The 27,527-nt window shown below is 33.3% G+C and overlaps 3 protein-coding genes across 3 annotated transcripts; 1 reads left to right on the plus strand and 2 right to left on the minus strand.

Annotated features, from left to right (window-relative positions):
- Positions 1-1,920: 1,920 nt before the first annotated feature.
- LOC115456197 (sialin) lies at positions 1,921-12,411 on the minus strand. Its single transcript, XM_030185161.2, is given in 12 exon segments — positions 1,921-2,362; positions 2,686-2,784; positions 3,376-3,506; positions 5,202-5,315; positions 6,125-6,257; positions 6,628-6,789; positions 9,989-10,206; positions 10,309-10,415; positions 10,417-10,550; positions 11,205-11,285; positions 11,470-11,666; positions 12,055-12,411. Coding segments are annotated over 12 exon segments (1,545 nt in total). The 5' UTR covers positions 12,149-12,411; the 3' UTR covers positions 1,921-2,287.
- An 820-nt stretch (positions 12,412-13,231) lies between these two features.
- Positions 13,232-21,236, minus strand: LOC115439902 (transmembrane protein 19). The gene is made up of 5 exons (XM_030163967.2): positions 20,916-21,236; positions 19,219-19,467; positions 18,251-18,400; positions 15,406-15,726; positions 13,232-15,037 (listed from the first exon to the last, which is right to left on the minus strand). The coding sequence occupies exons 1-5, from the start codon at positions 21,127-21,129 to the stop codon at positions 14,877-14,879; spliced, it is 1,095 nt and encodes a 364-aa protein (XP_030019827.1). The 5' UTR covers positions 21,130-21,236; the 3' UTR covers positions 13,232-14,876.
- Positions 21,237-23,520: 2,284 nt separating this feature from the next.
- LOC119189271 (arf-GAP with coiled-coil, ANK repeat and PH domain-containing protein 2-like) lies at positions 23,521-27,055 on the plus strand. The gene is made up of 5 exons (XM_037438443.1): positions 23,521-23,685; positions 23,791-23,907; positions 24,494-24,667; positions 25,670-25,754; positions 26,837-27,055. Exons 1-5 carry the CDS (start codon positions 23,633-23,635, stop codon positions 27,038-27,040), a joined length of 633 nt encoding a protein of 210 aa, XP_037294340.1. The 5' UTR covers positions 23,521-23,632; the 3' UTR covers positions 27,041-27,055.
- Positions 27,056-27,527: the final 472 nt, after the last annotated feature.

Here is a 27,527-nt window from a genome sequence, read left to right on the forward strand (position 1 = left end):
TTCAGTGTGCTATACCTTGAAATATGTTTCCACTGGAAACAATAATACTAATGGCATACCTATCCAATCACACATATTCATAATAATGTATTTTGCGCATTTTAACAAATAGTTAACAATTTAATGATCGCTATATTCATTGATGAATGATTAAGTTATAAATTCTTCTAGATTAATCTTATAGATTATTCGAACCGAACTTACTCACACACGTGTATCGCGTATAACTTCACTCCACATCGTCTAATTATTATCAAATTGTGCCGACAGATGGCAGTTTTTTCTAGATGAAACCTAAGTAAAATTATGTTTTAGCACCCCTATTCACAAACAATACCACAAGGACTCACAGTGAACCTGAAAACACAGCGTCGGCTATTGCAGTTTTCTTTAGATTTACCTGACAGCCAAATAAAGTAAAGTGTATTACAACATTTGCCAATTACGGAGCCCTTTTGCCTACGCGCAGGCTATCATGCCGAAAGCACTGATAAACAGACTTATCACAGCATTGAGCCAATTTAGCTAAGTAACGTTTGTGAATACGAGCCTAAAGCTTGAATTCCGAATTTTAACAATTTAGAAATATTCATACTTAGGTAAAATAGGGGACCGGACAGGTATTACCAAAAAATCTGAAATTCAGTTTAAAGTAAAGTTTGTAATATTAAAAATATTATCTCATATTTGTTTTTGTAAAAGAGTTGTGATTTGTATTTTTAAATCAATAAATAAAATACAATAATTATAATATTTTTAGTCTATTCTTTACGGCAAATGAAACACCAATCACGGCGTATGACGTCACACGTGGGTAAAATGTAAACAAACAGACGTCATCTGGATGTCATACCGCGTTGTGTTATTTTAATGCTTTAAAGGTGTTTTTTGACACAGAACTGCTCTAATAATTAATATTAATTTATACGGGACGTTGTTACTATCTTCCAGCTTAACGTTTACAGATTGTTTTAATCCGTTAATCATAATGGACCGCAAAAATATCGTTGGTGCGTCGTACCTGAATGTAATAATACTTCTTACCAAACAAATTATTTATTGATGTACCACGAAAAGCAGATATACGAATAAAGTGGTTGCAGTTAGCAAGACGAACCTACGACGGAATGTCTGCAGACTCACCGATTTAGTTCTGTGAGGATCACTATGATGTAAGTAAATAAAAATAGTGTTTCGGTTTAAAATAAATCGATGAATATTTCAATTAATTAAATCATTTGTACACCCAGGGAGGTTATGGTTATGAGATGTATTTATTTATGTTTTAGCTGCCACATGATATGGAATAGAATATTTATTTATATAGAATTCTGGTTGTTACACAGTAACCTGAGATTGCCTGATATTAACACGGTCTATGCAGTGTTGCAAGATCATAATTTCTCTTTACCCCAGGATTATTCGAAATTTAAAATTTTACCTAATCATAAATAATTCGGTACTTTTTTTTCTATATCCTTATCTATGCAGACGCCACTTCTTTCTTCACTTGCACTTCAATAATTATTAATTTAATTATCTCATTTTATTAGGAACAACTAGCTGTACACGAAAATTGTATTGAATAAAAATTATAATTGTTTCATGGCGTACAATTTTTGTAGGAAACATCTTTCTCTAAGCTCAATATTTATTACAATACCGTGAAACAATAGCTTTAATACCTTAACTCGTAGAATTTCCCCCAAAAATTACCATAAAAAAATACCCTGCTGATTCAGTTTTACCCTAAATCTAGGGTAAATAATCCTAATCTGGCATTATTGAATCACTGTTCAAATGACAAGACTTGTCAAGTTGCTTTATCCACGTATGACGTCACACGAGACGAAATGACATAATGTAGTGTTTGCGCGGGAATTATAGCTATTTAACATTTAGGCATGGTTTTATGTACTTTTTAAGCTTTATTTGTGCAAAATACTATTTTTCTTGGCTATTTATATCCACAATGATCAATTTAAAACACCTTCTGAAAATTTGTCCGGTCCCCTATTATATAACACTGGCTGATAAACACACAGCCAACATTGGTGGCTTGAGACAAATAAAATTTTGTACACGATGGAGATCACCCACATTGGAAAGCGTGTGCAGAATTTTATTTTATGAAAGAATTTCTGAAAATTAGTCCCCTAATGGATTTAAATCCATCGCGCTCCTAGCAAGTAAAAGAGAACTTTACGCCAACTATCCATTAGGCGTTGTATCGAGTGTAGAGCTAGAGGCACGTGTCTGCGGTGCGAGTGTCGCGGCACAGCGACTCCTAGGACTCGGGGAACAGGATGCTCTCCACCGGCGCCGACGCGGTCATGTCGTCGTTGTCCGGCCGGGACCAGTCCTGGACACATAGCATTATATCGTGAGCATTTTATTTATATTCAAAGGTATTTCATTATATTCAAATATGAAGTAGTCACTTCGGATGATATGTGGGGATATCATGTATGAAATGCACACTGCGCGACTTTTATATACGCGTTTCTTGGTTTTGTCATGTTATCAAGGCACCGTCGAAGTCACTAAAAATTTAGAACAGTATCATCGTTTTGGATACATTATCACTTATTAGCAATGTAGTGACATAAACCAATAATTATCATAATCCTCAACCAAGTACAAATGAAACTAAAATTCGCAGATAGGAAAAAATTACGCAATTACCTGTTCCTCAGTACTAGCGAAGAATAAGTAGAACAGATTCGTGCCGAGGTCGATGGCCGCCGCCAGATAGAAAACTTCACGCCATTGACCCAGAGTTTGCTGAAAACGGTCAATCACTTTTAAGGCTGAGCTCAACACGAAACGTACGTCCGAGTCGTTTGATTGTAATACGACCGCCCATAAACATTGGCAACACCGTACAGAAATTTAAATTACAAAATACCACGTTGCAACCCACTGCGCTTGTCACCCTGTGACATAACACGTTAAGTCTCATAATGTCCAATAATCACTGTGTATTGTTTTATTTTCACAGGGAACAACTCGAAACGCTACCACCAATGAGGAGTCAACGAATCGATTATGTTCGTTTCACCGGTCTTCCGGCCCAATGTCCTCACTCAGGAGAATAGCATTATCCTAGACAGCATTGGACCGAGTCCCTAACTGTATACCCTACACTGGCTTACTAACCAAAACTCACGGTGGCCTTCTTCAGCGCATACAGGACGGTCTCAGGGTACGAGCAGGGTACAAGCGAACGATAAATTCACAAAGAATACACACACGATTTTAGAAAAATCAGAGGTGTGTGCCCTTGGGATTTGAACCTGCGGACATTCGTCTTGGGAGTCCGTTCCACACCCAACTAGGGTATCGCCGTTTTAGCTGGTGGCGGTGGTGTTATACCTGGTCAGCGTTGATGATGTGTCCGACGACGTAGGGCGCGAGGAAGCCGCAGATGTTGCTCGCGGCGTTGGTGATGCCGTACATCGTGCCCGCGAACTGCGGCGACAGGTCGATGTGGTTCATCTGGTTGCCTGCACATATATAAATTGATTCAATATTGGATGTTCAAGGTGGAAGAATAAAGAGTTATGAATTCGAGTTATACTCATTCGAAATGTTTTTCTACTAAACAATTTGAAGGATATTGCTATTATTTTAATGTAGTGGGTCCAGGGCCGTGTAGATTATGTTATAAACATCAAATCGTAGGGTTAAGTCTACTGGAAAACCTAATAAATAAAATAAAATAAAAATAATACACGCACGTGCAAATGAGTAATTAGATATAATTTATTATTAGTAATATTAAGAATGGAAGTGAGGCCAGTGCCCTTGAGCGTTGACCTTGGGCGCTACACAAAAGCTAACTAGATGGCGGTACGTGTAGCTACACGGTATTGTACAATTACATCCTTGATTATCAAAATATTAGGTATGTCAAAGTTACGTTTGAAAATATTATATACTAGCTTTTGCCCGCAGCTCCGCCCGCGTTATAAAGTTTTTCGGGCTCAAGTTTTCCGTTATAAAAGGCACGCTTTATATTTTCCCGGGAACCTTTATTCTTCCCAGGGTCTCAAACTGTCTCCATACTAAATTAAAAATCGCATTTGTATAAACTTATAAAAATATTTCCGCTAAGATAAACGTGTTTAAAAGTTCTTATGCCATATAGTACTGCGAGAACTTGCTAGTCTAAAATCGGCTCTAGTGTGTACTAAACTCTTGTTTTGTGGTCCAAAACATGTCCAGATATCGACTTTAAAACGGAGCCCAAAATAATAATATTCAAAATGGTGGCCAGCAATACCAAATCTAACATATGTTTCTGTCTAGTGACCATTGATCCATAATATCAATATTTGTATTAAAATAATTCAAACATCCACCCACACCTAAATTCCAATTATTCTAATATATCGCAACACCGAAATTTCCTTAGTAACCGAGTGACTGCGAGTGACAAAATATACATAGTTACCTAAAAATATTGTAGTTTGTCAAAACCTTTAGTATGGAAGGGTAAGGCATTTAATATAAATTAGACCAAGTTCAAATCACATGTTAATATTTTTTAATTCTTATTTGTGTTTTCTAATTTTAAATAGAGTGTATATAATATTTTAAAATATTTAATGTTACTTAGTACATAATATACATATCCTAGATGAAATGATGTCGACATCAATTTGTTAGAGCGCCTGACGGCGCGTAACCGCAAATTTTCCTGTTACTATAAGCTGTTGTTTGAGTAGGCGTTTATAAAAATAATTAAATATTTTGTTATATATAACGGTATTCAAAAAATATAAGCAGTGTGTATTTAAAAATAGAGTATAGAATTATTTCAGAATATATTAACTCAAGTAAATAAGAGAGATATCGTAATGTTAACGATGTAAAATTCTTACCGTTGAGCGATTTTTGGCAGATATTAATTATGATTTCATTCACGGTATCGTGTTTAATAAAAAAAATACGCAGCTGTGCAAAAGACCATAAGCTAAACTATTTATTTCTTGAAAAATATATACAAAGAATGCTTACATTATTTTTTGCAGGACGCCCAAAGTCGACATAAAGTTGAGTTTTACATATCTTAACCCCTTAAGGTGCGCTTTATTGAATGATATTTTTTATCCGAATTCGGGTTCTAGACGTTTATCTAACCGTTTATAGTATATTAAGAGATGTTAATAGCACAGTTAGTATGAATGATCACTGACCGGCATAGGCGGCGCCGCCGAAGGCCGAGGTGAGGCTGAGCAGCAACATGACGGAGACCCGGTCGCAGCCCGCCCACGCGATGCCGAGCAGACCGAACGCGGGCACGAACGCCGCTGCAACACACAATACCTTGCATTTCCGTATCTAATTAACTGTTCATCTTACTTACTATACTACACATTTCATAAAATATTGTAATCTTTGTCTATCACTTTAGTATACAGGCGTTATATTATGTATGTTTGCATGTATGTATTATCTTTACATAAATAAATTGTAATAGGCCGATGTCTGTACATTATAGATATTGAAGAAAAACTATTATATCATACTCGTAAAGAATCTCTATTAGATATACAGAAACCAAAACAACAGTTATTAGATTTTTTCTCTGTTTTTATGTATGTTTATACACGTCACGCAAAGACAACTGTATGGAATTGAAAGCAGTTTTCATCGATGTATTGCCAGAGGTGTAACTTAAAATATAGACTCCATTTTATAAAAATATAAAACGCGACTTTTATCCCGAAAAAAATTTTCCACGCGGGTGGAAAGCAAGTAAATGCTATATTTTGTGACAATTTTGAGATGTTTGAAACTTTTTTACAAATAAAGGATTTAGATGAAATTATGTCTTAATTTAACATAACATAATGGCTCGTCTTCGTCCCGAATACATATATAGGGGAGTTTTATACTGGGAGAAGTCAATAACACGACCGGCGCCGCAAGCAACACTTAGTGTAACATAAATCATCAGTTCATTAAAGTTTTATTAACATGAAGAGCGATAAATAATTTACCAAAAATTGATTAAATATCAATTGCGTAATATCTTCGGATACTGCATTATTGTTTATCTTCACAATATAAATCTTATGACCCCGTGTTATTTCGAAATTGCTGAATGATAACTCACACACTGTATTCCACAATTTCATGCTATTGAGTCGCGAAATCCATCCTTTCGCGAGGAGCCAGTCCGCGAATATACACAACAGTATTCCGCCGATCCACGCTGTCAAGTATGGAAGAGCGCTCAATCTTGCATTCTGGAAAAATAATATTTTTTATTTTTATTTATGATCAAACTCAAAAAGCTCATATCTCCGTTTTAAGAGATATTTTTTAATAGAGTTTGATTTTATCCATTATTAATAATTATTATGTAACAGCAATTAGCACAAAAAGAAATCCTTCTGTGAAAACAGCATTAAAATTAGATAAGAAATGATAACTCATACAACTTTAGGGAGATTGTTTACTTTCAGTTTTTTGCTTCCTAATTCCTTGTATATAGCAAAGCACGATAACGTAGTTTAGCACATTGGTTGACCTGAAAACTCAAACCTTCTTAAATATCTCAAGGTTTTAAGTAGGAACTAATGCATATATTAGTAATTATGTCGTATTTGTACTCACGGAGACAATGTCAAAATGCAATATATTGTTCATGTAGGAAGGCAGCTCCGTGAACTGTGTGTAGAACACCCACGCCTGCCCGCACTGCGCTATGAGGATGGCCCACAGCGGCACGCATGTTAGGAACTTGCACCAAGGTATCGACATCGCTGGCTTGTCTTCCTAAAAAAAAGGAATATTCAGACTTATTTGTAATGATATAGTTACACAGAATTAGTTTTGTTGTAAAGTACTTGATTGGTTAAATGATCGGAGGATAAAATATTTTTCATCCTGGTTTAGCCTAAGTGTTTTATCTGAAGTAAAGCCCCAGTGACATTGTTAGAAAGTAAACTTGAAACATATTTATATACATTTAATCTAGGACCATCAACAGAGTTCACAATATTAAATAACACAAAACTATCTACTGATACATAATATTATGGTTACATTTAACTGCATCTCTAATAACAGATGGACAAAGAGTGATATAAGTATTAGGCGTTAAAAAAGTGAAAATAAAATGCGTACAGTTTAATTATAATTTATTTGTTTAGGTGTTTTTCCAGGCGCTGTTTACGCAGCACATTATGCTATGCTAAAATGATGTTTTTTATTATATTATGTAAAATCAGCACATTTTAAATATATAGAGGTACGTAATTTTCCTTCATCGTTTACTCTTCCGAAGTCCGATCGCTAATGTAAAAGTACTCTGGTTGTTTTAGAATCATAAAGAAGTTCGTTAATAAATTAAAGTAAATGAAATAATATCGTGTCTGAGAAATCTTTGCTATTCAAAAATATGTAACTGCTTCGTTGGATATGTAGGTTGGAGTTCATTAAAATTTAGAAAGTGTTACAATTTCTTGAACACGTGTGGAAAATAAAATTAAAACGCGGGTATTTACTGTTTTCATTTCACTTAGAACGAGAACTGAATACTATATGACATTGGCTGTTAGAAATTCATCCAGCTTAAATGAACCTTAATAATTAAGAAGTTATAGCATAAGTTTCTTTTTTAGATGGTAAATGAAATAGGGTCCAGTTTTGACTGACGAGAAATTATTACCCCTCGCCAATCGGCACAACTATGCCGGCCTTTTTATAATCGAATATCCCAGAACACGACACATAAGTGAGCCACTGTGGAGGGTTTTATATCGGGTGTCTAATGGTCGCCATCAGGACGGATACAAAACACCCTACCACCAAAAAGCGGTTTCAGGGAGTGAAAAAAATAGCTATAACACATTTGATTAATTTTTTGCTTACAGAACTGAGGTTTCTTAGAAAATAAAAAATATTTACTAGAGTAATTATTTTCCAGGGTAATTTCCATCCTGGCAGATAGCTGATAACCTGCATTAATCCTTGTCCTGGAAGGAAACAGGGTGGATGGAAGGGTAAAGTCCATCCTGCCAAATAGTTGATAACCTACAATTAGTCCTAGTCCTGAAGGGAACGGGATGGATGGAAGCCCTACTCATGCCAAACGCGTTACATGTTCATAATTCCACTCTACCATGACACAGTATTACATATTTGTATCGAGTATCGGATATCATTCACTGACATCGACATACATATTTTTTCTATTATGCTCAGTGTGTAATATAATGTCAATATGTAATAAATTAGTAATTAACGTCAGTCTGATATGCCATATTGCATTTTTTGTTGGGATATCGTAGTATAATAACAGGAAATACGAATTGATGGCTTCAGAAACATAAATTAAATGTTAAAATAGATCGTTTTTTTTTTTACAAAACGAGTCAGTCTCATTTCTCCGCTGTTGTTGATAAATTTATAAGTGCGTCTGTTTAACTTTTAATGAATATTGCTTAGTATGGTTGAGGGACCCCTCCAGCGCCGGATTTATACTGTTCTAAAATATCGTCGCTGTAGGTGGAAAACTAAATAAGTCAAAATTTCTAGTTTCGAGATAAACGCGATTAACTGTTTAATTAACTAAAAACTATAAATAATTTTAATGTCGGTATTTTTATATATTTTTTTTATTATTATATTATGCATAAACAAAAAAAACTCTAGACCTGAATAATAAAAATATAAAAAAATAAAAACTTCTTATTTAATTCTGCCACAACAATGTTTTGTAAGTTAGCTGAAATAAACTAAATAACTCGTATAGTTATTTAGTTTTGCCACACTAGAAACCATATGGTAAAGTAATTATAAGGTTAAATAATTACAATTATAGAGTTTATTAAAGTGAATACCATTAGGATTTTCAATGTCTAAATTAAACAAATCAAGTTGTTTAATTCTTCGACACACTTGATTAATTTTGTTTACAAACAATAGACTCGAGGAAGAATTAAACAACTCATTTTATTTAATTTCTTTACTCTTGAACAGATTATAAGTTGCATATTATTGATTTTATTATTTAATTATTTACTTTTTCTACTACAAAATATATATTATTTGAATATATTTATTTCTCCACTTTTAACATAAAAAAAGCTATAATTTCGAAACGGGATAAGATAATGAAACGCTTGTTAGGCCAAATATGCGCCATGTTTTGGGCAACACAAAAGTGATGAAAGTCCAAAATGGCCAAAATCCGAGATATTTAGTTCTCCACCTACAAAGACGATATGGGCCACACATTTTGTACCGCATGTCTCGCGTCCGAGTGTTTATTGTGCGGCAGAAAAATAAAGATCGCCACACTTTGAGCGACCACTTAAATTAAGTGTTTGGGCTAAGAGGGACCTCTAAAGCTCGGGGGCCCCTTATCATTGATACAGCTGATACAGTTGTACCTACGCACCTGTTTCCATTGCTGAATTTAGGACTAAGAAAACTTGAATTTAGCACAAGAAATAGACAAATCTGTTGCAATAATTCAGATCATGTACTAGGAATACATAAAATTCGACAGCACACTAATTCCACACGACATGCCAACATCGTGATACATCTGTGAGGTCAATGAGTCACGCCGCGCGTCCCACATTGCTGATAAACTTGCATTGAGTTCATAATTATTCAACTAATCTGTGCAATGTAAACACTTTGTACTTCACTTAGTAATCACAGTATAGACAACAATTAAGTGTCCAGACAAATTATTATTACAATTTGTTTGTTTTTTTTTTTTAATTATTAATGAAATCAGTTTTCCCTTCATTGGTGTTTTGTCAACACACTAATGAAGGGAAAAAACGAAAAACAAAAAAACACTTTAATAAATAAATTAGATATCACATTGTATGCCACCCTATATTATGCAAGTAATTAAATTGATTATATAACACTATATACTGTGAGATAATTCATGACTATAATTAAAATTCTAAGTGCATTTTCTTGCACACTTCAATTAATAAATAAAACATACCTGAGCAGGGCCAATACTTCTTGTAATATATTCAATTTCTTTAGGACATATCCTTGGATGTTTCTGCGGCGAGTCATAGACAAAGAAGAGCCATCCGATAAACCAAACTATTCCGAGTCCTCCAAATATGTAGAAACATAGCGGCCACCCTCCAGCAAATTCCAATGTGCATAACCACCCTGATATTGGTAGAGTTATTACTGTACCAATATTTGATCCTGTAAAAATAAAACCTTGATCAACAATTTATTCATTTAAACTTGTTATGGCACAGTCAGCCACAAAAATAGCAGATTTTATTCATAAATAAAAAAATATACCAGCATAGACATAAGCAGCAAACTTCGATCTCTCTAATGGTGGGATCCATTTTGCTAGCATGGCATGCATGGCGGGATACGTGACGCCTTCTGATAGTCCTGCCAGCTCTGACCGCAATGAAGAAGGAAAAGTCAGTATAAGCTGCTATCGGGCTGAGTATTGTGAACACAGCTGTGAAGAAGATGCCTAGACCATAAACTAATTTCCCACCACATAATTCTGCTATTCTACCACCAGGAACCTGGAACAATTCATAAGTTTTTATTTTTTCCTTTTTTTTGAGATTTATTTATTTTATTTATTTCTTTATTAAACACAAAACAGGTTATTATTTTTTTTTATTTATAAAAAATAGTGGTTTACAAATACCTAATGTTTTCATATTTTATTTTATGTTAGCTTCTCTGGTCCATCTTATGAATATTATAAACATGAAACCTTTTGAAAATGTTTGATTGTATGTTTGTTAGAAGTAAGTGCAGTAAAAGTTTCATAGATTTGGACGAAATTTGGCACATGAGTTAACATTTTTCTGGATTAACACATAGGCTTCTTTTTTAAATATATGAAACTGGTGTAGTACAGTGTTTCAAAAACAAAAGTCTTTAAAACACTGGATAAAAATTATTGGGAAAGGCTTAACATGCCGGTGAAGCAACGAGCCAGTTGAATTATACAAGTGTCATGACAAAGATACATATTTTTTCCACACATGCACATTTTGTAATTTTCATATTAAATGGTGGTTTTTGGAAAAATGGATATAATAACATCAAAATATGGCATTTAGACAGATTCTCAAATATTTTAAGTGAATTAACTTAAAACGGAAATATTGCTCTTCAATATCTCTGCAATAAAAATTTTAATTTTCTATAAATACTACTAGATTTACCTGTGTTAATACATATCCATAGAAAAATGAACCCAGCACTATACCCTGCTGTTGTACTGACCAGTTAAAATCACCAGGCCTCTGAAAATACAAAAAATTTAAACACAAGTCCACATAAAAATAATAACATTTCAGTAAGTATAATATCAACTTAAGCCAACAAAAACAATAACAAAATCATAGTTGTTTAAATAAACAAAATGTATGTAATCTATTATTAAAAAAAAATGTATTTATGTTCTTTGCAATCTACAGTAATACATACTGTTGGTGTAGATGTATTAGTTGGTATGGGAGCAGGGCACACATCTAGTGAGGAGTTTGTCTGTGGTGTTGTTGAGTTAACCATAGCTACTATCGCCACAGACAAGTTCACTCTCATGGCGTACACCACTGCAAAGCCAAGGAAGCCCATGATACCAAGCACAGTACGACATTTGATCCATCCTGTTGTCTCCTCCACTAAAAATTATTAACCAGAATAGTGTCAACTCAATTTATTCTAAATTCAAAATATGAAGATAAAGTTAAGTTGTAAAATCTAATGTTAGTTAATATGGGTAATTATACATATTTTTCTAGTCTATGATGGACAATACTCAGGTAATTGTTTAGGCTGTTTGCTACACACCTACCTTTATACAATTCTACATTATTTCCAGGTATACATTAATTAACCAATCTAAAACTGTGATAAAATAAGTCATATCAAATTAAACATATCTATTAACAAACGATAAGGCGAATGAGACCTAGAAAGTTTATTAGTTCAGTGTTAATAGGTCATGACCTTAAAATTGGCAACAGAAAGCCCGTGAGTGGGACTGCTTTATTTACAAATTACACTTACCAAACTCATCTTCAACGAGATTGCGACGACTGCTAGTGACATCGTGTTCGATGTCCGAATTTATAATAGGGCTCTCCTCTATGTGTGATGTCATGATGATTCAAAACAACACCATTCCGTGATAGATTAGATGTTCATAACAAAATTCACTCTGTTTAAAGCTCTATTTACAATATAATAAACAAAAGAATTAGATTTACTCTCACACCACTATTACGACTACTATGAGTCACCACTCCAATTTTTTTATCTTCGAATTTAATTGTGTTTTTACTAAACAAAGGCAAAACAAACGTCCAATACGAACTTGGTTACCTTCCGCACAACGTGCGTTCCAGGCTCCGTAGATAGTGACATTGACAGTGTCATACTATCTAAACTCCCTATACTCTTAGTAAATTTTTTGAAATACGCTATTTTCAGAACACGATCGTAGGCGAAATAATTTATACACTAAAATAAGATAAAATCAGTTACTAAAGATATCAACTATGAACAAATTGATAAACGCATGTTTATTTTAAGAGCTAGCCTATGTTAAAAATATCTATATTACATGTACTGAAACAAATTTACATTTGACAAGGAATTATACGTCAGACTATATTTTCTGGCTGATTTCTGGCAGCACTCGGAGAATGTACGTGACATAACTTACCCGTATGATTACGCAAAATCTATCATCAAAATATACAATATATAATAGTGCAGGTAATAAATCGAACCGTATTATTCTTATATCTAATGGATTTTGATAGAGTCTGAGGCGTCTAAACGCACAATGACACCTGGCAACACGAGTTGTAATGTGGCAACACAAGTTGTAATGTGGCAACACTAGGACTTCACCACCGGCGACAAGCATGCGCACACGCCGCTACTAGTTGTTAATTCTAGTATATTGGTTGCTATTATTATCCATTGTATGAACATGTTAAACTAGCAATAAAGAAGTACAACATTACGAATTTAGTAATTAACGACCCACGACGTATCCCACAAGTCTTTTGTAGGCAGCGATTCAAGTTGCCCCTTTGAATATTTTTATTTTTTTTAAATTTGTTAGTTTCATGATTCCACTTCGATGATAAATCCATTTTTAATACAAGGTAACTACCTATGTTAGTATTTAGTAGGTAGCGTATGACTATGTAAGACTATGATTAAAAGAATGGAATTGTTCTAAAAGTTTATTTATTTTTCTAGGTCACGTTAGTGCCTATTCTAAGATACCGACATATTAACAAAATGCCTTGTACTAACAAAACAAATGCATATAAAAATCCTAAACAAGTGGATAATATCCTCAATCATTCATATAATACAATTACACAAGATGACTATTACGAACAATAATTAAATCACAAAAGTAGTAAGTACTGATAAATTTGAAAATATAAATTACTGTTACCTACCTGTTATTACCATTACAATAGAGAGTTTGGAATCTTGTTGGATCAGTTCTTGAAAAAAAGTATTCTTAGGTAGGCATCTGTTCAGACAACTTTTTGTCTATGAGCAAATCTTTATAATTTTAATGTGAATCGTATTCGACCACCGTATAGCTTAAATTCACTTGTATACACCTTATTATAGCAATATAGCCTAAGTCAGCGTTGTCGCACCCACAAAAAATCAAACTATAACATTGAGATATTCGTCAGTCTACCAAAAATGTTCCAATTCTGATAATCCAGTGGCCCTTTTTTGCAAAGAATTTTTTTTGTCGGCTTTTGCTAACGGCTTCTTTTAGGTTGCAGTAGTATTATTTCTTCTAGTAACGTTTTTGTATACATAAGTTATATATAGTTGTATTACTTATGGGACAAAATCATTCAAATATTTTCGTACCTTTTTTTCCTGTTCCTCCTATTTACTCCTGTAAAGTAATCCACTAAAAAACCCACCAGCTGTTAATCCTAATATTACGCCAAAAAACAGGTTTAAACTGTAGTAAATCTATTAAGTTGGCCTTAGGTAATAAGAATAAAATGTAAGAAAATTTTACAATGTTCCATTTTTTCAATTTCAATTCAGCCTATGTGTTAAATTACGAATTATGAATCTATGTAGAACGAAAATTTCTTAAAAGTAATCCCAATAATTTTACATACAATACATACTAAAGTATGTAACATATATGCGTTGAATCTAAGTCCCTTAGTCGTATGCACAATGTATTTAATATGAATAATGACTCAGTACCCACTCTCAATTGTGATCAATTTGTTAAATGGCAACCTAAATTTATAAATTGTATCCAAGTATAATTAATATCTACATAGATAATTACATTATAACAGGCCAATTTCGTAATGAATTCAATAAAAAATATGATCTGCTATGCTAACAGTTACTGACATCGTTAATATGTACCTATAGACTATATTACGTACAAATACCTAGGTATACCCATAGTTCTATATACTCAACTTGGTTGTCTACGCAATGACTATAATAGTTACTATTGTAGCAAGCTGCCACTAAAGAACAAGTATTAATAATAAGTTGGATAAAAACTTGTAGCGAATATTTTAAAAAACTTAACATGTATTGATTGTTTAAGAACTTTACATCGTCCATAAAAGTAACAAAACGATTCCCAAAAATAATAAATTAATAAATCCAATATAAGTTTTTTGGCCTTTTTATAATTACGATTTTTACTAAACATCGTCACGTATTCGATATCAAACATGTTGACCAGAATAATCGATATCATCTGTTGAATATGACTACATTACATTATTAAGTTCAATAATGAGCCCCAATCTTTGACTAGAGCAATATTTTGCAGTGATTTAATTACAGTACCGCTTAGATTAAAACAAATGCCATATTGTCTTGCTTAGAGTAGGCATCATAAGACCCATGATAACTGTCGATATGAGATTCACACTATGATTGTCCAATATGTTCCTTCCAGATATGTGCTTTACTGATTGACTAGGATGATTCACGATTTTACCCTCTCGGTTTAGACCTGCGAAGAAAAATAAAATATTTTCTGTTTGTAATTTTAAAGTTTTAGTTAAATGTTTCATAATTCAATTACAATATTTATCTTTCTCATATAAAACTATTTTCTGTTCTTAGGTAAGTGCCATCTACTTTTTAACCGCCATTTGTAACTAATGATCCCAATCGTTTTTTCGATCTATTTCAATAATGGACCAATCAGAACAGAGTTCTTTTTTATATACTTGCAAATGAGTTATTGTGATTGGTTCATTCTAGGAATCGGGTTGAAGATTGGGATTGGGATCATTTATTGAAAAGGACTACAAATGAGTTAGAAAAAAATATATAAGAAGAACTCTATATTCTTGACGACTACAATAGACAACTTACCCGAATATTGCAACGTCGCACCCATCAACGAATCAATTATACTACCCAGCAGACCAGACCAAGCGCCGAAAAATATTATTGGCCATTGGGGCGGCGCATAATCCCATCGTGCTGCGTCCGAAAAGTACCAAATTGTTATGTATTGAGCCACGCCAATAACAAGTCCGCCGGAACAACTGAATACCGTTCCCATAGCGCTGACTCCTCCATTGGTGCCTTTTGGCACTTTCTTCCAAGACGTTATTAAAAATGGATCGGTGTTAGTTAAAACCGTGCCCAGTTCAGATGCCCATGTGTCGCCATTGCAGCAGGAAAACACACCTAAAATACAAAATTAATATTTCAGGAAATTTAACATTCAAAATTCTTTATAAGAGGATTTCTTTATAATATACTATCTATATATACATATTTTAAAAAAAGTCCCCAAAAGCTGTTTGTCTGTATGTGATCGATTTTCTCTATATCTACTGAACGTATTTTTGTACGGTTTAGATTAATAGTACATTACGGTTTTCTGTAAATTGACAAATATAACGATTACTGTTGAAAAAATTTCGTGGGCGCGGGATTTACGAGGGAAAAACTTTGTGACACACTGAAATCCACGCGAGCAAAGCCGCGGGTACAGCTCGTATAGTCTAAAAAAATTAAAAGCCTAAGTTCCTAATGACTTACCTAAAAAGACATTTTACACTCTTTTACTTTTCAATTGTGGCTACTGTACATGTAATGTTTACAAATGGTTAGAAAATAACTCCTAATTATATTAAAATAAAATATTTGCATTGCCAATCTTAATCCATTACATTAATCAGATAAACACTATTGGAATGTAGACATAAACCTTGTGGAACCAAACTTTATGCTATTGTCTGTCAAAATTACTTCTTCCTTTGTAACTGTCTCTTACATTATATCAAACAATTATTACAAATCGTATTCTATTTATTACAACAAACACAATGCACATACCTACTCATGATGGATCAAGTTTATTCAAATACGTGTGTATTATCAATTTAGGCGTCTTGACACCATGATCAAATATTTAGATAATTATTATTCACAAAAGCGTATCTATAACTTATTTTAAAGTAGTATTTGTACACGCAGGTTAATGGAGCATAGCAGCGTACCCTCAAATCCTGCGCGTGCGAATACGTTGTTGACAGTGGAACGATACAGTAAATGGTTAGATAGAAATAATTCGTAACTAGCTTCCGCTCGCAGCTTCGCCCGCGTGGATTTCGGACTTCAAAAATGGAGGATGTGCTCAATTTGTCGGGATGTTTTTTTAATGTATGGTGGTATGCAGGTGGTCCGATTGTCCGGTCAGGGTCTGATGATGGGATCCTGGTGAAATCGAAGGAAGCTTATAGCATGATTCAGTATTCACGCGTGATGGCTTATTATTAGCGTATTTCATGTATAACTTTGGTGTTTCTATACCGATTTCTATGATTTTTTTTTTTATGGAATATTTAATAATGTTAACTTTTTAATTAGGGATGACTGAGAGTGTTATAAACGTAAGAGTAGACAAATATAATGAGAAAGCTTCGAACTGCTAAGCTATCGGGAGTTACACGTGTTATTGTGAGTCAACCATAAAAGATAGACATATGCTGTCGTGGGATATTTTTACATAATTTTAAGGAGAACATTTTCCTCATACATGATTTCTGCGTAGCTTTAACCATTAAGGTTGCACACGCGACGGAAGCTTAAAAAATGGAGTAACTTCTCCCGTTTTACCAACATTTCCCTTCACTGCTCTGCTCCTATTAATTGTAGCGTAATGAAAAGTATACTATAACCAGCACAGGAGTATGACAAATAATTGTACCAAGTTTCGTTAAAATCCGTCGAGTAGTTTTTGTTTCTATAACGGTTATACAGACAGACAGACAGACAAAAATTTTACTAATTATATTTTTGGCATCAGTATCGATCCCTAATCACCCTCTGATAGTTATTTTGGAAATATATTTCATGTACAGAATTGACCTCTCTACAGATTTATTATAAGTATAGATTAAACGTCAATCAAATTATTCTTTATCCTATTTGCCGATGGGGAAATATCTGGGATAATAATAAGGGTACTCCTAAGATGTAAAACGTCATTGGGGTACTCAACAACAATTCTCTTGGATGAATATTATACATGAAAGACCTACGTCCAACAGAACGGCGTGCTAATCGCATTTTTAGACGCTATATATTTAAAATTTATTATACAATCTGCAATATGGTATTTTTACTTCGGTTAATTTTGTAAACAATGTGGATATTGATTAAATTAATTTCGTAATGAAAATGCCACTAAATTTGTTGCCCAGTGCATCTAATCCTAAAGTAGGTAGAAATTATATTCATATTCATTTTCAAATAACACTATTAGATAGACAATTAAATAAGGAACATTTTGGTAGTTTAAAACTTTTAAAAACACAACAAATTGTTTTTGTTAAATGCAATTCGGAGTCTTTGCACGTTTCTGCTTGAAATTATGCGCAGTAAATGTAAGTTTATGTATGTAACGAATGCTTAATTCTTGGCCGTAGTAGACTATATGAGCGACACTTGAGCGATTAATCCAAAGTTTACGATTATATTATGTATATACCTACAAGTTACCATACACTTGAATAACAAAGTATTATTTGGTATTCCACCGCGCTCGCCATCCTGAGACATAAGATGTACGTCTCATTATTTCCATTAGTTACACTGTCTACATGTCCAAACCGGAATACAACAGTGACTACACGCTGCTGCTTGGCGGTAGAAATAAAATCAAATTTCTTATATTCAAATATTATTAAAATCAAATAAGTACCTAATACTCCTATTGTTAGCCACGACGCCCTGTAATCTTTCACGAAGTCTATGGGTCTTTCAGACGAGCCGACATCCAGCAGGTATAACAATGCTAGCTGTGCAGCCATGCCGCCGTTGCACAATACTTGCACCCAATTCCTTTGGCCACCTAAAAATTTATTATCAAGCAATTTAACGCCGATAAATGGCACGTTACACAAATAAATTAATAAGATCAGATATTTTTCGGGTATTCACTAGCCCTCGTAATGGATGGTCCCATGATGCCGTTAAGGCAGAGGCCTCCTACGATGCCCGGGGCCTTCAAAGACACAGGAGATGGACCGCACTAGGCGGCTGCGGTCGACAACTAAGACACTTTCAACGGAAGAAGTCCGCAACTGTCCCTAATGCGGCGAAGAGTGCAACCGCGAAGATTAAATTCACATGCAGTGTGTAGGGTGTACAATGTACATATTGGTTAGTGACTCTATGTAATTCTAATTAAAAAAGTAATCAATTAAGTACACTGATAGCTACTAAACATAGACGTTATGCTGTGTAAAGTTTTTTCTATGAGTATAATAATAATAATAATATCAGCCCTGTATTATATACTTGCCCACTGCTGAGCACGGGCCTCCTCTACTACTGAGAGGGATTAGGCCTTAGTCCACCACGCTGGCCTAGTGCGGATTGGTAGACTTCACACACCTTCGAAATTCCTATAGAGAACTTCTCAGATGTGCAGGTTTCCTCACGATGTTTTCCTTCACCGTTACAGCGAACGATAGATTCACAAAGAATACACACATGATTTTTTAGAAAAGTCAGAGGTGTGTGCCCTTGGGATTTGAACCTGCGGACATTCGTCTCGGCAGTCCGTTCCACACCCAACTAGGCTGTCGCCGCGTATATATTCTATTTATTTCTATGAGTGCATCTAACTTATTTATAAATTGTCAAAATAAATTAAAACATAGATACCTTCCTGATAATCTGCTTCAAATTTCTTTTTCAGATGAGACCGTAACTTAGTTGCTTTGGAAGATGTCACGAAAAATACAAATAATGCTGCCAAGAAACTGTAGTTGCTGAGCGTCAGTATGAATGCCACAACAAATCCAAATATTGCACCACTGAAATTTATACTTCTTTTTCTTATACCATAAACAGCTATAACCAGTGGTATGAAGCATGACATCATCCATCTTGTAGGTGATATAACTAGTGGCTCTGAAATAAGTTAAGTGAGAGTTAATTAAAACAGTTTAAGTACAGCATCAATCATATTATAATTGCTATAATGATAAGCTATTTATTTGACCTCAATGATTACCTGGACTTAAATACAGACATATTAGCATGTTCATGGATTTTATATTAAAATGAAACGATTTATCAGATTTAACACGGTTTTAACTTTGTAGCCTTTATGGTAATGGGCAGGGGACCATGATGGCTGCAAAGTCTTTGGAACGTTGGGAGCAAACTAAAATATTAAAACCATGATATCTGAAAAGCAGTTTAATTTTAATGACTAACATTTGCATAAACATAAGGATTTTATATTTTAACCTTTCAAAAATATTGACCCTTAAGGGTTGGGAAAGATGCAACTAAAAACAAACAGTTCTTAAAGAGGTTTTTATGGGATTTTAAAACTCAAACAAAAGGACATGTCCTCTTTTTGTTTGGGACTAAAGAAGGGTGTAATTATAAATGATTACAACAATAATATACATGTTTACAGGCCACTGACATATTAATGGCTCAATCAATTTTCAATGTGAGAAGCATCTATTATTATTATGCCTTTGTTATAAATAATTTTATTTATTATGTTGTGGTTAAGTATAAAAAATTAATACAGAATTTTAACCTGATTTCCAATAAAGGAATAGGTTTTCAATTCACATGTATTTTTTATTTGTATTATTTGACATTCTTTTTTCTCAGTAAAATTATCAGACTACATGTAATTCTAACTTAAATTTGTTAGTACCATGTATAAAATATATTAATAATTATTACAACATTGTAAAGAAATATATCTATAGCATGGCTCGAATATCTTTTTATTATTATTTGTTATCAGGTAGGCAGTTATTTAACTGATATGCCTGTATCCTGTAATTATCGATTCCGCTTTCACTTCCCAACAAAACATTTGTCAAGTTTATTCTTAAACCTGTTCACATTTTGTTTAGAATTATGAAATTAGTTTGATTATTAATAGCTTTTGGTGTAAGAATAATGGCCAGTCTCTAAAAACAAAGCCCAATATACTTGAAATAGAGCTTTATGCCAATCTTACATTGAAGTAGGTAAGTGTGAGTGATTTTCTGTATCACTCACTGGCCTAATTATATCATCTTAATTGTGGAAAACCTTATGAATAAACTTATATATTTTTCTTACAACACTGTAAACTTGTATTAAGTTGATTTTAATTTTGCAATCCAATTGGAAGGCTGCTGTTACTGTTGATAGAAAAATTGTAACCAAAGTATTTTTACGGATCTAACCCTGTTGAAACTCTTCAAAACAAGACGTCTACACAAATATAAAGGCTATTTCGTGCTCTTTCTTTAATTTTTGTTTGATAAGACAAATAAATTACGTTATAATTTACACAAACTTTTATACAAACTATTCAATGAATTATGAAATGAATACATTACCATCGAAACCTTGGTTCTCTGCGAGGTATTTTGAATATATTAGATTGATGGTCCACATAGACATTGATAACGGGATGGCTATAGCACATAACAGCACAGGTAATATGTGACCATTTCTCATTAGATTATTTTGTGCCGGAACCATTGTATCTACAAAATAGCTTACACTAATAGCGAATTTCTGAGAATACGAAATATAAAAGTATCGTATCATTAAATCATATAAATCATTTTATCAACTTCACTTGTCCCTAATGTCACTATTTGTATTCTCTTTGAATGTCACGTCTGACCAGTCTGACCTACCGAACACCACAGAGTAAGTAATATACTACGTAAGAAGAGGCGGCACTTAGTACATTGAATTTGAGCTCACGCACACATACGTGAGCCCAGTAGAATTACATTTTGTACCAACATTACGCAGAAAAAATGATACGCAAGGCTGCCAACTTACTATAAATCTGCTCGTTTCTAGGAACGTTCCTTATTTAATCGATATTATCGATAATTTTGTATCGACAGCTTTATATCGATAAAAATTGCTGACCATAAATCTTACACTGGTATAAATTATGATTGAATTTAGAATATTAAAAATAAAACGTCCACAATTTTTAATAATTCCCTTTATTTAATTAGAAAATACACAATATTATCACGTGAATTTCTTGTATGTATAAATTGTATAATGTTTAGGTCTCCTACTTAAAAATTCATAACACTCCAGTTTTCCGTTATTTATTTCCAATTTTATATGGAAATTGAAAAATTTTATACCTTACAGATATGATCTTTTTCCGTCTAATCAACAATTACTATGATACAATTATTGCAAGGGCAAATTCATAGATTTCACACGTGCCTTTTTTGATTAGGTTACTAAGCATAAAATTGAAACTCCATAATCTAGAGTATTCTCTTCAACGACTACCTGAGGTTGTAAATTTGAATTAAATATACATCACTTTTATGTAATGTTTTAAATCATAATATAAATTTTCTGTTACCGGTGTAGATCAAGTGGATACTTAGCCATAAATATGTTTGACTTAGGGTACTTATGTATGCCACAAACCTCACATTTTTATACACATTAATTCTTTTCCCCATTCTCGCACACAAAATCAATAAACTACACAAATGTAAACAGAATTAGAGTCAATATCTCGGAATAATAAGAATCACTATCTCGTAACACACACTACACAAATTCCTTCAAGAAGAAATATACACGAAACGGAAAAGCTGGCTCAACTCAACGTATTCGGCATAAAACATAACTTATTATTGAACATAATCGCAATAATACAATTTTTTGCAAATAAACTTCAACAATGACAAATCTTCCGTCAATAATGGCGGCAAATTATCAACTATCATGGGAGCCAACATACTTTCAAAATTTATTGGATTATTATGTTGGTACAAGATGTTACGATGAGACATCCTTTTGTCAACCAAAACTAAACTCTATGTAACGGCATTAAGATATATAATCATTCATCATTACACAAAATGTTCTAAGTGTCCACCCCCTGCCGAACACAAATTGTTTATATGTCGATTGTCATTTACTCGTGGTTTCTATGGTGACGTCGTGCTGACATTTTGATGCCAATAATGCTCACAATAATGATGTAAAGTTTCGATAATCGTCAAATCGCCGCTAAATGACTAAACCTTTGAGGTGTAATTTTTTTTTTTTGGTTTGATTTACTCCTTAAGATTTTTGAGATGTAAATTGTAAAGGTTGAGTCTATGTTATTAGGTATAACTCAGACCCGTTTAACTCGGCGAAAAAAAGTAACACAATAGCGATGAGCAGCTATCTCACTTTTCACGATTTTTCTATACATTTAATGAATCGTTCCTTAAATGTTTCTTTCTACACAACGTCCTTTATTAGTGTGTGTATTATAGTATAAGCTGGTATAACTTTTCCCGTCCCGTTTGAAAGTCCTAATTTAATATTTTATTTATATGTCACCTCCAACATTTTCAATGAACTAATGAATTCTATATAAATAAACTGTTCGAAATAAGCGATATTTAATAATTTAAAGTTATCATCCACAGCTATATGAAGTGTACTGCTGAACATAGGCCCCCATCAAAGATTTCCAGTTAAAGTATAAATATAAAAAAAAATGTGAAATCTTGACAACAGATTTGTATACAGATTCTGAAGTGATAAAGTCAAGACGATAGTTCAAATTTGTAATAGTACCATTGACTTATCATGTCACAATAGATAAGAATTAATTAAATGGAAAATAATGATCAAAAAAGCATTATCACCTTTTGCTAAACATTGTTATCGATAAAAAATGATTTTACAGTCCATCACTGCCGAATCTGTTTTTGAGTTGCTATCATAGAAGTTTACAAAAACAAGGTATTGTATCATAATTTTTTATAAAATTTCTTGAAATAACAATTTAATAACATTCAACATATGCCTGAAAAATTATAATAAATACTAATATTCTATTGAATGTACTAATATTTATATTAATAGATAAGCTGTATGGTAACATAATTTTGCATACAGATACAAAAAATCTAACACCTGTGCACATCTGTCAAAATTGTCAGTTGTCAGTAGTGTGTCATTTAGTGAAAAAGAAGGCTGAGTTTTTTTGTTGTGTTCGCCAACAGAACTAAAATATTAATAATAAGTAAATCAGAGTATATTGATTCATGTTAAACTCGATATGAAGCCACTGATAGATTTTGACGAGTGCCTTAGGGACTCGCCTAAGTTTAGGTATTGTGTACATAATAATCAACGAAAGTTTTATACCTACGTAGAAAGTGAAATTGGTACGTGTTGTGCGTGTTAATTGTACTACAATCCTGTTTGTTTTTATAGGGAGCAACTGGAAACAGAAGAAGCTAGTATCGATGCTTTGGAACAGAAGCTAGACAAGGTCTTAAAAGCATGTTCTCTCATGATAGATACAGGGAAAACATACATGACTCACAGAGGGTGAATATTTTGTTTATTTTTTATACATTATTACTTGTATAATCTCCTGTCTGTCTGTTTTATTCACGTGTAAACATGTTAAGAACTCGATAAAAACTATTTTATTGGAGTTACATTTGGTCTATTTTTGACAGCTATTTTTAGATAAATCAATATCTAAAGGCTAAGGTTTCTATGTGAGAAGCTTCTTGTTGGTGAAACCAATGAAGACCTAAATAATAATATGATTAAACATAATTGAAAGAATTATTTTTAACAATGATACTAAGTCATAATTGATAAATTGGTAAATGTCTGTTCAATCTAGGTCTTAACAAATAACAATATATTGTTATTAGTTTAAAAAAATAAAAGTTCACTACTACATTTTATTTTTCTAATGTTTTGATTATATCTAAGTGAGCTTGCTGTTTATGAAATAAATGTTCAAGTATTTCACATTATCAGCTTACACACAAAAGCGTACATTACAATATGTACCTTAACTAAATCAACACCTCAATTCATCTTTTTACTTAAAAGAAATATTTCACGACCAAAATTTTATTTTCCCTAATATTAAAAATAAATTACTTAATTCCTATAGCACATTCACAAATGCGCTATGGGACTTGACTGGAAGCTTCTCGGAGGATCCTGCCGTGATGGCCATGCTCAACAGGATGATCCATGCCTTGCAAGAGATGAACAAATTCCACTCCATACTGTTGGACCAGGCATCTAGAACTGTGCTTAAGAATCTCACTGCTTTCATCAAAGTGTAAGAAAGTTGCTTAATTTTTATTATTATGAGTGCCTTTTTCTATTAAATGATCCACATGTATAGTGCATATTATCTTATAGGTTTTGAACACTGTTCAATGCTAAGTTCAGATAGGTATAATATTTGAACTTAAAAAGTTTATTGATTATAACTGAAAAAAATTGTAACTTCATTGTGAAAGTGAGTTAAAGTAACCATGAACAAGACAAATACTCCTGAGTTATATTTAGACTTATTTAACAAAGTACAAGTTAAAGAATAATATTTATGTTTCAAGTTCAATGATCTGATTCATGGGATATTTTAAGCTTGAGATCCATGTTTTCACACCCCAGAATAGTTTGGCTAATGTTAGTATTTTTTTATGGAATACCATTATTTGAGTGCTGAGGTGTTATCCGTGACTCTGTAAGTGATACTGAATGTGGTTATTGTGTAATTTACCAGGACCAAAAATGCATTTTATAGAAAAAAATTAAGAAACATCTTAACACACTATGGATTTTCCTTTGTAGTTTCTCAGAAATTAATCTTAAGTAAATCTTTATTTTACAACTTATTTTGATGACATTTATAGCAAACACAACTACACTCTTGTTTTAATTACTTTTAATAGAAGAATGCATTTTATGGAACAATTACTGACCTTATTATAATTTATCACTATTGCTTGTAACCAGTCATATTGTTGTAATGTAAAGTGAATTTTCTGTAGGACAATTAGTTTTAGTAATACTTCCCAGTTGCATCGCCTTATCCTTACTATTAAGATTAAGTAACTGACTAGACTGGATAACTTGCTTCACAATGCGTTACCCTAGTTACTTAACTCACTATTTTTGTATTGGAAAATAAGTATGATGATTTATAAAAAAATATATTATATTATGGACATAGTCAATGGACCGCATGACTCACGCATTTTGATTGATGATAAAATTGTAACAGACGCCCCACATCCTGCTCGCTTTCACGTTTATAGTTGTGTTCTTGTTTCAGGGATATAAAAGGTGTCAAGGAAAGCAAACATCATTTCGATAAAATCTCAAATGATCTGGATATAGCGTTAATTAGGAATTCACAGGTAATTAAATGTTAAAAAAATATATTTCAAAATTATTCTACTTACTCCTAAAAATGGGCGTGAAGCTATGTTTATGAATTATTTTTATTTTTTGTCTTTAGAATCAATGTTATTTTTTATAACTTGTCTTTTTCTACAAAGTAAAAAAATAAACAGTGCAAGTATAGTAATTGTTTTGCGTTATCTTATATTGTTTAAATTTATCTAAGATAACCCACATGTCACTGTAATTTGATAATGTTTGCTCTACAAACCTAACAATTAGTAATGTTACCTACTCATGTAATTTTTTTCGCTATTACTCTTTTGCGGGCATCATATGCGACATTAAGGTTGAGAATATAAAACGAACAGAAATTACGGACTTCTCTAAAAATAATATTATCGAAATTCAAATTTTACGAAAAATCTATTCAGTTACTTACTAATGATTCTAATGCTAATAAGAAAAACAGATTAACCTTTATATGTCTTAATTATTCATGAGAAGCCTGTTTACATATTGCTATAAAACGAGAAGAATAGGTATTTTACCACTGCATAATATAAATACTTGCGCACGTAGGTACGAGTACGCGTATTACTTATGTGTCGCATCGTTTCTTTTAAACACAATTAGCAGATTAAACCGACAATTCTTCGTTCGTGACTAATAATCGCGAATGTTTGCGCAAATCCTGTTATTACTCTTTTTTATATAATAATAGATATAAACAGTTAGCCTCTCGTGTAACTAGTGCCAATAATAAAAAGGAAAAAATATAATTCGTCTTTTTTAATGATCGTATTAATCCACTTGATTATTTGTCTACAATCTAAGTTCATTTTTTACAAGGGTATGCTAAAGAACAAAAACCTTTCTTATTTTTTACTGAAAAAGAAACAATTGTGGTTCTGGATGTCAAATTACGTTCACTTAGTTCCATGCAAGAGGTTTGGGAGCTAGTTCTTTTTATCAGCAGCGATCAACAATGATCAGAAGACCTTTTATAACGTATGTCCTATGCGAGTTAGGTCTTTGTGGTCCCATTCTTTTTAGTAAGGCTGATAGTGAATCCCGTATAAATATTTCCAACTGGCAGGTGTCACGTCACAAAATGGCTGACGTGGAGGAGGTAGTGAATCTGCTGCTGGCGACGCGGTCGTGCTTCCGTCACACCGCGCTCGACCACGTGCAAAAGATCACCATGATGCAGGCGAGGAAGCGGCACGAGATACTCGCCACCGTGAGTATACAAGTTAATTATCGATCACTAAATAAGGAAAATTTGTATCCGCCCGTATAATGCCACCTTACAAGGTGCTTCTAACCCGGTAGAGTGTCCCTTCTAAGTGTGTCACGTACTCGGATCAGTCTGTGAGTATCCCATATCGAACAGTCTGGCATAATTGTTTCGTTTGACGGGTAAAAAAGCGAAGGTCAATCGATATCGGGAGGCGGGCCCTTTGACCAGGGCGACAGAGGCCCCCGAAGACTTGGATAAAAACTACATCATCGATATAATGTTACTGCCAAAAAAACGTTTGGAACCTAAAAAAACGATCCTCAGGAAAGGGGCCCCAAAAATCTTTTTCTCCCAAGGCGCCCAATGTGTTAAGGCCAGTCCTGATATCTATCAGGAATCTTGAAGAGTATCGACTTTATTTGGACGGCATCAGGAGACGCAGAGGGCAGTGAGGTGACCAACTTCAAAGCGGTTAAAAATATTAGGGTCACTTAAAAACGCAAGAAGAATTTGCACACTGAAATATTACCGTATCCTCACGTGTATT

This window comes from Manduca sexta, chromosome 14 (genome assembly GCF_014839805.1).
Source record: "Manduca sexta isolate Smith_Timp_Sample1 chromosome 14, JHU_Msex_v1.0, whole genome shotgun sequence".
Taxonomy (NCBI): Eukaryota; Metazoa; Arthropoda; class Insecta; order Lepidoptera; family Sphingidae; genus Manduca; species Manduca sexta.